General features: G+C 45.8%; 1 protein-coding gene across 1 annotated transcript; it reads right to left on the reverse strand.

The window, feature by feature from the left end:
* Positions 1 to 6,888: 6,888 nt before the first annotated feature.
* dbf4b (DBF4B-CDC7 kinase regulatory subunit) lies at positions 6,889 to 11,583 on the reverse strand. The gene is made up of 7 exons (XM_061230436.1): positions 11,450 to 11,583; positions 10,476 to 10,612; positions 9,516 to 9,716; positions 9,100 to 9,150; positions 8,450 to 8,519; positions 7,338 to 7,402; positions 6,889 to 6,969 (listed from the first exon to the last, which is right to left on the reverse strand). The coding sequence occupies exons 2-7, from the start codon at positions 10,602 to 10,604 to the stop codon at positions 6,889 to 6,891; spliced, it is 597 nt and encodes a 198-aa protein (XP_061086420.1). The 5' UTR covers positions 10,605 to 10,612; positions 11,450 to 11,583.
* Positions 11,584 to 12,424: the final 841 nt, after the last annotated feature.

Raw genomic sequence — 12,424 nt, forward strand, 5'->3', positions numbered from 1 at the left:
CCCGAATCGATGAAGACGGACGAGAAGGACTGAGAGAGGGTGGCGTCGGAGTCCGGGCTATCGGGGGGGTGGCAGGGGTCGCCGACGGGGCGTGGCAGGGGCGGGAAGTCTCGGGGGACGTGAGGGGGTTGAGCACAAACGCTTAAGGCTGTGACGGGATTGCTCAATCTTAAACATTCCTGGAGGGATGGAGGTGGTGGTTGGGAAGGGACTATTACTGAGGGGAGAAGATCCTCATCAAGGGGGGATTCTACACCAGGCGACCCCCATGGCTGCGGCTCTGTACCGTGGTGCTCGTGCGAGACCAATGACGTCACACTGTTACCGTGACCACAGGCGATCAGCGAAAGACGACCGTGAGGGGAGGAATCCAGGCGACGGAGAGGGTGGCTCGGTACCGCTTCGCCGTCGACGTGCGGTCCTGTACCCGACCCCGTCTCCTCTTCCCGTCTCCGTTTGGCGACTCTGGGGGCACCGGACTGGCTCACGCAAACAGCAGGAACTGGAGGCAGGACTGGAAGAGGTGGAGGTTTGTGTGGTGGGTGGGTTGGGTCGGGCGCCAGGCTTGGGGTCCTGGGACTCTGCGTGACGGTGGGGTCTGACGCGGGCAGCAGGACGGTCCTGCGTCTCTTGCTGGCCCTCAGGCTGAGGCTGGCCGCCCTGCGGCGCTTCCTGGGGTTGGGGCCAGGCGAAGGCAGGAGGCGGCGGAATGTTCCGGAACCAGCTCTGTCCGTCTCGGACGGGCCAGGGCTGCGAGAGCAGAGTGCGGGAGGGGTACTTGCCCCCGGACGTTTCCCCCGCTCCGAACCCCTCCCTCCGTCTCCACCCCAGCGGTCCAATCCCATCTCCGGACGAGCAGGGGGCAGAGGGCCGAACGCAGGGGCAGGCGGGGCAGGGGCAGGGGCAGGGGCAACCTGCGGGGCAGGTTGAGGTACCGCCTCCGCCTGTTCCGGCGAAGAGGGGAGCGCAGGCACGTCTTGAGCCGGGTGAGGGCAGGTCCGGGGAGGGCTGCCCTGGGACAACAGGGCTTGGATGGCCTTCTCAGTCTCACTGTGGGCCTGGAGATCCAGCTCCAGCTCCAGGGAAAGGTCCAGGGGGAGACGCGGGGGGGACGGGACCCTGGCAGTGCGAGAAGAGCGTGTGTTAAAGCAGGTCAACCCAACCACCCGTAACTTCCCAATCTCAGTGCCCATAACATAAGACGCACATCCACTAACAAAATCACAAGTAAATCAATGCCGTTGTTTCTGGTCTTCTTAAAAATAATAATGTGGGAGAAAATGGATAAATCAGCGATACGCTAAACCCCCGCTCTGGGGACATTCGGTGGGACGGTCTGAAGGTCAGCGGATCAAAGGGCCCGTCAATGGAAAACAGAGCTATAGATTTATAGGGGGAACAAAAAGGGTAAAAACTAAATCTATTAATAGATTGTATAATGAAATGGTTCTTATAGCTCTGTATGAAATGTATACCCAGATTTTTGCCAATAAAAACAAAAGGCTACAGAAATCTGGTGCTTGAGGCCAGTAGTACTGTTGGTTTTCAATCTTCCCCTCTAATCAGGACTGATGTAATCCTGGAACACTGGCTGAGTTAAATCTCTGGCAATATTCAATCAAATAACAAAGACGCAAGGTTAATTTCTCTGTAATCAGACAAAACATTATCATATTGTATCTATCGAGTGGGGCGGCACGGATGGTACAGTGGGTAGCACTGCTGCCTCACAGCAAGGAGGTCCTGGGTTCGAATCCCCATCGGCCAGGGTCTCTCTGTGCGGAGTTTGCATGTTCTCCCCGTGTCTGCGTGGGTTTCCTCCGGGTACTCCGGTTTCCTCCCACAGTCCAAAAGACATGCACGTTAGGCTGATTGGAGAGTCTAAATTGCCCGTAGGTGTGAGTGTGTGAGTGAATGGTGTGTGTGCCCTGAGATAGACTGGCGACCTGTCCAGGGTGTATTCCTGCCTTTCGCCCAATGTATGCTGGGATAGGCTCCAGCCCCCCTGCGACCCTGATCAGGATAAGTGGGTTCAGATAATGGATGGATGGATGGATCTATCGAGTGGAAAATAAAAGCAGCAATACTACCACCCTTGAAGGCCAGATTTGAGCACCTCTGCTCTAGATGGAAATGGAAAAGAACATTTTCCAAATGACGCTACGACGGCACAACAAGACCGTCGGCCACGCGAGACGCAGAATGTGGACCCGTGCTGTTGTTTACCTCATTGTTGCCGGGCTCTCTACTGGATAGTGGGCAAAGACTGGCTCCATCAGGGCCACCAGCTGGTCCACCACACTGTAGTGAGACAAGTCCTGCACAAACCCGCGGTGCTGATCCGACTTCAAGTGCTGGAGAGCCAGAGACGAGCCAGTGTCAGCAGGGAGCCAAACGCACACACAAACACACACATATATACACACAAACACATATGCTTGCATTCACAACACAACACGAACAACCCAAAATATGCAGACAAGCACTCTCCTGTCACCTTAACAACAGGGATCATCAAATCAAATCACAGTCCTCGAGGGACGAAATCATTTGCACAATTGTTTCAAACGCTGATTGCTCAAGACATTCAAAGACTAATGAATATTGAAAGGGACATCTCTATGTGTAAAACCAATGGTAAGATTGTATATTTATTCCACATTTAGCAGCAGATATTGATAGAAGGTCTTGTTTATTTCTCTTTTCAGTGAGCAGCATTGTTCACTGCTGTATTGGAATACCTTTGGGCTATTTTGGGGATCTTGCTGAACACAAATTTTGTTGGGGAAACGTTTGTAACAAATCCTTGAGTTCAGACAGACGCTATTGTCCAATGTCCAATGCAATTGTCCAAGACGAGACTGGGCAGGGGGTGCTTGGTAACTGGTGAACAACGCGACAATGGGATAGAAACCACTTATTTTATTTACTTTGTGAATTTCACTTAGTAATGAAACTGAAACACATTGTTTGTTGCTTCCTTTCATAGACTGATTGCAGGAGCATGGAATGACTGAGTTGAGCATGAGTCTCATGGCCACTAGAGGGCTTGGATGAAGGGGTTAATTCAGACAAATTGGAAGACTGCTGAACTGCTAGTTTCAGGGCCACAGCCAGGACTATGACTAGGCCACTCTAAAACTTTATTTTTATTTTATTATTTTTTCCAGCAATATGGACTTTTGCATTTTAGATCAAAGCCTTACTGCATAACCCAATTATGCTTCAGCCTCAGCTCACAGACAGATGACCAGACTTTCTCTGGAACACAATTTTCTGGTTCAGAGCATAATTTGTAGTTCCTTCAATAACTGCATGTTGTCCTGGTTCTGAGGCAGCAATGCATCCCCACAACATCACACTATCATCACCCTGTTTAATTGTTGGTATGATGTTCTTAATGTTAATGTACTTTATGTCAGACCTAATGGGACCAGTGCTGTCCAAAAGTTCCACTACCGACTCATCCGTCCATAGAACATTATCCCAAGGACCAGGGGCTTTTTTGCAAAAAAGGTTGATGTGAGACAGCCATTGATGTTTCTCTTGGTTAGCAATGTTTCCTGCCTTGAATCCCCTTTTTTCCCCCAGTCTCTACTAAATATGACTACTTTCATTTACATAACATCGCTCTGTCCGTAACATTATGGTGTGCTGAAATGAGAGAAACCCATGATTTGAGTGATTGCAAATGCAATCTGCCAGTCACTCAGTTGTGGAACCAGCACACAGGCAGCTCACCTCATCTTGCTCCTTGAAGGCCAGCTGGCAGCACTCGCAGAAGCCCACAGTCTTCCTCCGGGCACGGCGAGGTGAAGGCGTCAGGGGAAGATGCACCGGAAGTTTCTCCTGGCTGGTGCTGGGGTCTGTCCTTCTCACCCTGAAAAATATATATATTTTTTTTTTTTGCTGTTTTTATACAGAGTCCCCCCAATTTTAGGGAACTAAAGGTAATTGGCTGCTCAAATGTTTCTTGGACAGGTGTATTAAGTTTCATCATAGTTCATGTATAAAAGAGCTAGCAAAAGGTCAAGAGTTGATTCTAGGAGTGCCATCTGCATTTGGAGTTGTTTTTGTTGTCTCTCAACATGAGGGCCAAAAAAGTCTCGAGGTCAGTAAAGCAGGCCACCATTAGGCTGAAAAATGTGAATAAATCAATCAGAGACATAGCCAAAATATAAACAATAAACAACTGCATTTGGTACAGAAGCCAGGATGCAGGCAGGTTGCATTCTCGCTTACTTGGCTCTGGGGGTCCCATGGTCCTTCTCCGGCTCTGGGGGCGGAGGGGCGGGCGGCTCAAAGGGGCTGAACCGGCCCCTGTAGTCCAATGTGGGGAACACCGTGGACTGCAAGTGGAGGGGCCTGTATTTCCTATTCAAACACGCAACACCAGCATTACAACGCATACTGCGCTATACAAAAAACACGTAATCCCACTAACTGCATGCTTAGTCAGAACAAAGGTTTGCAATCATTCAATTTAAGGTACTTCACAAATACTTGAAATCATGATCCAATTAATGCAAGCCACTTGTGCTTTATTGCAATATTAATTAGAACATTGTGACTAGCCTTTGTTGTGGTGGAGTTCTATTAGCTCTGTACTTATTTAACGGATTCCCCCCCCTGGGGATCAATAAAGGAATATCTAGTGTTACCATCTGCTCAGCTCCGACATTTGGGGGTAATTTGCAGTAATGACCGTGTAAGCAGGTTTCTTATGAGACAAAAGTCTTGGCCAAATTAGTAATTGCAACAGATTGTATAAAATGTCATAGAATCTCCAATCACTCCCCCAAAGGTATTATTTGACGGGAATATGGCATCTATTAGGTACATCAAAAATATTCTAAAGAGCTTTAAAAAAAATATATATATATATTAAATACTATCTTACCATAAACCGCCCACAAAGGCTAATGCCATCCTTTTTGTAAAGTACTTAATTCAGATTAACAATAATATTTGAATAAAAACAGCACAGAAAAGATTAGACCAGTTTGCAAGTGCACAACCTTCTGAAAACACCAAAGCTCTTACCACTCAAGTTCTCATTTCAGAAAATGTGGTTCCTTTGCCCTCACACACCCCCAATTAGTTTAAGTGGGGGAGTTGTGGACACCAACTAAAGTTAATACACCAGCTAATTCCACCAGTGGGGTGTAGTGCAAGGGCGACACGTGTATCCCTGCATTTCCTCTGGTGTCTTTGGGTACACGGACGCCCACGTCGCGTTGCCAAACGGATCGACTCCTCATCGACTCCAATTAAGAAGACCAGCTGGCTGAAACCCAACCTGGGCAGCAGCCTGGCGTGGGGGAGGCGGAGAGCGAGAACGCAGAAGCGCACTTGTTAAACACGGCACCGCCATGACCCCTGCTTCTCCACAGACTCAGCTGGGTACGCAGCAGAAAAAATAAGGTGTTGGGTCTAAATAAGATTTAAAATACTTGAGATTGACTTATGCTTTGGTTTGTGTATTATTCAATTGGAATAGCTGACCTTCCGGAGGAGAGGCTGCCCACTGCCTCACTATCCCTTAGCGAATCTCTCGCCTTTTCACCTCACGCCCTTCCTGCGACGATGAAGCCCCCAGCCGGAGGAGGGAGCCTCTGCCCACCCCCCTCATTAAACTTCAATGAGCCACGCTGGCTAACCTCACCGCGGTGCGCTTCGGTCTCATTACACCGGGCGAGAGGGATCCCTTTACACAGTGGGGGGTCAGGGGGAGTTTAGAATTTTTCATCGAGGATCAGGGCCCCCTGTGCCCTGGTCAGTTTCTCCATTCGCACAGAGGTGGCTCGCTCACCTGCTGGAGTCCTCAATCTTCAGGTGTGGAGACCTCAGGGAGGCCGCTGCGAAACAAGAGGGACGAAAAGGGAGAGAAAAACAACATGCTCACGGAGGGATTCGCGGCTAGCGGGAGATACGTATTCGGGCTCTGGTGTTGCCTTGGCAGAAACTTTTATTATTATATTCCATTATGCATAATGAATATGGCCATAACCTCTCACATCAACAACTGGATATTGTGAATGCAACAAGCTGTTTCAAATACGTAATCGTTTTGGATTCAATTATTTTCACGGCTCGGCTGATCTTGCCTGGTGCGACTGGGCCAACCTAGAGGACCAGAAGGCAGGGTTTGCACTTCGTGAGATTTATTCATAGGGTCCAAATAAACTAGACAAGTTAAGTAAAGTATTTGAATCGAAAAACAATTGTGTATTTGACCCAGGTCTGAATGCAACTGAAGGCCACACAGCTCATACAGAAGAGCGAATGAAGATTGGTGAAAGAAAACAAACATGTCAAATGCTGACCTTTGACAGCCTTGGGACCAGACAGCTCTGCCGCCTTTTTCTGTGAACCCAAGAAAGACAGAATTACAGTCATGAGTATGCTTGGATTACTATGCTCTAAACCAGCCGCGTGGTTGGAGGATTGGCGTGAACGCGGAGCTAGGCCAGCGGACTGCATCGTGCAGAGCAGGTGTCTGCACGCCCCAACACTGACAGCAACGGAACAGACCCTACGCATACATTTGGGTAGAATGCAAGCAGTAGAAGGAATGGGGGGGTGGACTGGCTCCAAAATAAAATTATGTAGAGCACTGGTCACCAACCCTGTTCCTGGAGACCTACCAGGTTTTCAACCCTAATTTAGCACACCCAATTTTACCAATTAGCAGCTCAATGAGATGTGAAGCTGTTGAATGAGGTTTGTTAGAGTCAGAGTGAAAACCTACAGGACGGTAGATCTCCAGGAACAGGGTTGGTGACCACTGCTCTACATTCTCTTATTTTGGAGCCAGTTTCCCCCACCCCAATTCCTTCCACCACTTTTAAATGCCCACTTGTATTCGTAGGGCCTGTCCAACTGCTGTCACTGTTGGGGCGACACCTGCTGCAGTCCGCCGGTCGAGCCGCACGTTGAAGGCGCTCCTCCAACCACGCGGTACAGCCGCTGGTACAGGCAGACTGCAGGTGCGCGACCCAACAGCGGTCTCCAATCAAATCCCTCCCTCCATCCCCGGGCAAATGCCACGGCCAATTATCCGCCTCCCTGGGTGTCTGCCAATCACAGCCAGCACTGCCGTGGGCAGGATTCAGTACAAATTGCGGGATGACGCACACTCAACCACTATTTTAGCAGGACGAGCCATCTGGCAGTCCTGTCATTATTCTTTCTTTTTTACTACATAATTTAGACAGCGTCCTTCTGGAGCAGACACAAACTCTGCACTTGGACACGCAAATATATTCTAATTTATTTTCTTCAGCCACAACGAATATCTTTGATAGTGGCTGCCATCTCCTGACAAGACACCTTACCTCCGCCTTCTTGTTTTTGGCCTGGGCAGTTGCCACCTTCAATCTTTCTACGTACAAGAGAAAATCTGTATTTTCTGTTAAGGTGAACAGCTGAGCATTGATGTTAGGAGACCAAAGGAATTATTCACATTAGCCTGAGCTATACATCTAATTTTTTCAAGTTTCAAGTTCACCTTAAGTGCGCTGAAGGTGCTTTGGAAATACTATACACAATTGTTTCCAACACCTGTCCCCCCTAGCCCCTTCAAAAACTGGATTTAAATCAATACAATTGCTAAGAAGTAGAAATGACATTTCAAATATTTAAAACATTCATATTTCCTGCAGTTGCATTCAATACCTTGATGCAACACTCATACCAAGGTGTGCAACAACTGTTATCAAACAGAAGGCACCTTTAAAAAGCTTTCCGTTTTGGCACATTGGATTTTAAGATCAGTGGGTACAACCTGACTTGCCCAACAAAGAAACATAATCACTTTTGAATATCTGATCCTCTTGCTTCCTTTGCATGCAGGTGAAACACATGATAATTTGTGAAAGAATCTCCCCGAGATCTCCTCTGAGATTAAAGACACCAGCTAACCAAAATCAAGAGTTAACCGTCACAGTGAACATCAGCAGCTTTTCAGTGACTGTGTGATGCTGCCCTCTGCTGTCACTCCACAGTCACTGCAGCACTAAACACAAGACTGCAGTTTCGAGACTCGAATTGAGTCGAGTCTCGTTTTCGACTTTTAATTTAAATTAAGCATTTTCTCTTTGAATTTGGCAATGCTCACAAGGGCTGACAAAATAATATAGTCAATAAACAACAAACGTCAGACACCAAATTACATTTGGTCCAAGTCTCGGTCATTGCCTGTTATAATCTTTTTTTTAAAGACCTCGGAATATCTGTGTTTATAGAATGCATTGTAATTCTTCCCTGTGTTTTGGCTCTTCTCTCTATACAAATGCAGACTCTCATGTTATCACTGCCACAGATATCCACTCTGACCACAAATAAAGAAAATAAAAAAATCCTGCGAGTCTGATAATGCATTGCAGATAATCCTGGAATTCATAATGTTGACTATAAAGAACCTTGGTGCTTTTATGAAAAAGGATACCAGCCACATGCACAATCTTCACCCCCCACAACCGAGCATTGGCCAGTACACTGCTTCCACGACAGCGTTCCTGAACAAAAAACACACACAATAACCAACCAATAAGGACAGCACCATTAAAGGCGCACAAGAATCAGCATTCTCTTCCTGATTTTAGTAACTAAAATGCCCATAAAATGTTCACAAAAAGCAGGTTTTTTTAAAGTCCCTAACCCTGCTCCCAGAGCCCAATTTCCACCTCCAGTGGTCAGCTCTTAGTTTTTAACATTTAGCAACATCATCATTTATGCTAAAATATGTCAAGTTGCGTGGGAAATGTTTTACAAACGGTTCGGAAAAATAGCAGGACCCTAAAATATGCATACCTCTACCAAAATTGCAATTGTTTTACTTGGATCATTATTGAACACAAATCAAAAGCCAGGATATGAAAAACACAGAGAATATGCATTTGGGCCTTTAATGAACTGTACATGTGATAGAATTGAGTACATATACAGTGTGGGGCTAATGAGACTAGACAGTATCTACTTATAAGAGACACAATGGTTCTTTATATTCAGAAGCGTTTTGTATGGCCAGTTTACACAAGGAAGCTCCACGCATACAGCAGACAAAGGAGCAGTTATCTTCAGAAGAACTACACTTACGTTGTTGCTGATTGCTTTTTCCAGCAGGGCCCTTCCACGGCTACCACACACCTGGAAAAACAAAAGAGGAGGCTCCGGCCATTGATGCTCACCTCACTAGAGCAAGAATGATTCAGCACAGTGAATGCTGTATTATATATCTCAAAATAAAGCATACTTTCTAATAACACAAGTTGTAACCGTACTAACAGGGCTGCATGTAGCCTAGTGGCTTAGGTACGTGACTGGGGCCCGGAAGGTTAGTGGTTCAAGCCCTGGTGTATCCATACAGCTGTTTGGCCCTTAACCCCGCATTGCTCCAGTGGGGCTTGTCCCCTGCTTAGTCTAAGCGACTCTAAGTTACACAATTGCATAACACAAATGATGGTAGTAAATGAGTTCAAATGAAATGCGTTAGAGTGTGGAGAGGTGCTTACAGGCGGTCTGGGAGTGGCAGGGCGCTGGCTGCCTGTGCTGTCCTCAGACTGTCTGTGGTGGGCAGAGACCGGGGAGCCAGGGGCCATAGCCTTCGTCCCACCTGCCGCTCTCTGAACCTCACTCGGCTGACACTCAAGCCAAGCCTCCTGGCTGCCGGATATCACAACATTCACATCTTTATTGAGGAAGCTTTCCACACTCTGCAAAGAAATTAAAGTTACAAGAGGTAAGCTTTGTGTTAAAACATTGTTACAAGACCATTCCTATCACTGAAAAAGGTTCACTGACATGTTGACGCCTTGTTTATAGTCCTTAAATTCGGGTTTCAAAATATACAGTCGGACACTGTACCAAAACTTTGTATAGCTTGGGGCGGGCGCTCAGAGAGAAGGGGGAGGGATAAACAGCGTTGTGACTTGAGGGTGAAATTATTTATTGGACCTTTAATACTCATTTCAAGCTTGGTTTATTTGTTACCTGTGTGTGAAAACAGATATAACTTCTCGTGGCATCTATAAATTATCATCATACTGTAACTCACCTCAAAACTGCATATTTGTGTTATTATGGCATGTGCCTCTGGTTTATATTACATTACATTACATTACATGTCATTTAGCTGACGCTTTCACCCAAAGCAACTTAGTTGATTTAGACTAAGCAGGAACCAATCCTCTCCTGGAGCAATGCAGGGTTAAGGGCCTTGCTCAGGGGCTTAACGGATCTTATTGTGGCTACACCAGGGATCAAACCACCGACCTTAACCGCTACGCTACAGGCCGCACATATTACGTAAAGATTTCTGCTTGTTTTGCAAAGCTCCAATCAGCTATAACTGCCATAATGGGTTCCTGACAGACCAAACACACTTGAAAACTGAATAATGCCTACTTTGCAAGGTAGGACCAATGACGGCCCCACAGTAATAGTCTGTGACCTTCCACTACAAAATACCATACCCCTCCAAGATCAGCAATGGCCTCCACCAGTAGAGAAGAATGGCGACTCTTCACGCAATCCAGATAAAAGGACCTTCCTTTCAGCTGCTGTGGGCCCAACAGGTCCTGTACCCATGTCCAGCGCTGCATGGTCCTCGCTTATTAGAGAAGTGGGATTCAGTTACCGAGACGCATAAGACAGATCGCCATTCACTAAAATCGGTAGTGTCACGGGCTACGGTAACGCATGGTTTTTGATGGTTGCAATTACCCTCGCGTAATTGGTCCAACTAAACATTTAAACTACTGTAATTTCCCAGTGAAATATACAGATGTGATTGATCCATCAGGTTATGAAATAATTACAATAATAATAGATTAGCACTAGTTAACTTGCATAAGAATGACTCTCAACAATGAGATTAATTTATTCAGAGCAGGTGCATTGATATCTACACGGCAGCAGTGACAGGGTTTCAGGACTAAAGGGGACATTCTGCCCACAATTCTACATACTGGGGAATCCCAGTATACGGGATACAAAAACGCTTGCTTTGCGTCTGGGCAAAGTATTTAATACGAACAAGTAACGTTACAATGTTGAAAAATTAAATGGCTAACTTACTACTAGACACATTTTTTTTATAGCTAACTTAGTCTCCGACAGAAAAACAACCACGGCCAACACTCTACAGTCCAAATTTACTTCGCTTCGCTAAGCATTTGAGTTAGTTAGCTATATCGAAATAACGTTAGTTACAAAAACTAAACAGCTAAACAAAAAGTGGAAATAGACATTGCTGGCTATGTATCTAGCTATTGATAGCAAGCTAACGTTGATCATAGCGATTTAAAAACAAGGGGGCAGTTTGCTCATCGTAGTCATATTAGTTAGGCTAGCTAACGTTATCGGGACCGATAGATATCTAACTTCGTCGGATATGCAGTTCAGTTGTAATGTGCAATATATATTCCTAAACAAGAGTTCACCTTACGTGGTTACAGAATAATTCTTCTGTAAAATGTGTCCAAAATGGTTCTTCTTGTATCCGTTGATTTATTTCAATTCAGCTTTGTTGCAGCGCTGCATTTACAGTCCATTTTCAATTTTGAACTACCCTCCTGTTGGCATCCGGGACATTTTCCGAAGTACGGATCGCAAAGTTGGACAATTGACATCATTTGCATTGCCCTCTCCTTGCAATTACACTAATTTAAACACAAGCCACCATGGCATCATGAGTCAGTCAGACAAATTTAGTAAACTGCTGTTTATAGTATTAACCCTTAAGTATTGCTCCTTTTCTTGACACAAGCTTGAAAATGACATACCAAAAATAAAATGGTTACCACTGAACTATTATTGAACCCTTATGATCATCACGGGAGCCTGGCCAAAACAATAAACCAACAATTAAAATAAAATAACAAATGCAAACAAAATTAACCCGACTCGCAAAGCTTTTCAGAAGGCTTGGGCTCTGTGGCTTGTCAGTTCTGGGTTTGGCTGGAACACCACTCACGGACATGGTTACCAGCCACTTCCCATGGAAAGAAGCACAAATGATTCATAATGTAGTCTAGGTATGTACCTACTTAACCAGTAGAGTTGGTGTTTGGATTGCCCTGCCTCCTTCCCAAACCAAGCCCCACTTGCCACAGTAAGCCTTTGTGGTTTGTTTTCCAAGAGTCAGAATTACTACAAATAATATTTTAAAAAACTTACAGAAGTTCAAACACAACAAAAGTAGAAGCTTTTTTCTAACAGAAAAGATTCTGTTTTTGACTGGATACAGATTATTGTGTCTGTGGCTGGTGCACTTAGAAATGCAATGGAGCCACAGCCAGAACACTGGACAAATGCCCTTTCAAATAGTTTTTTCTCAGCTAGGCAGTTTTGCAAAGACACATGGAAAATAAATGATATTATGGGTCTTACAAGGTGTACAACACTGCACTTACTTACTAAA

This window comes from Conger conger, chromosome 2 (genome assembly GCF_963514075.1).
Source record: "Conger conger chromosome 2, fConCon1.1, whole genome shotgun sequence".
NCBI classification, from domain to species: domain Eukaryota; kingdom Metazoa; phylum Chordata; class Actinopteri; order Anguilliformes; family Congridae; genus Conger; species Conger conger.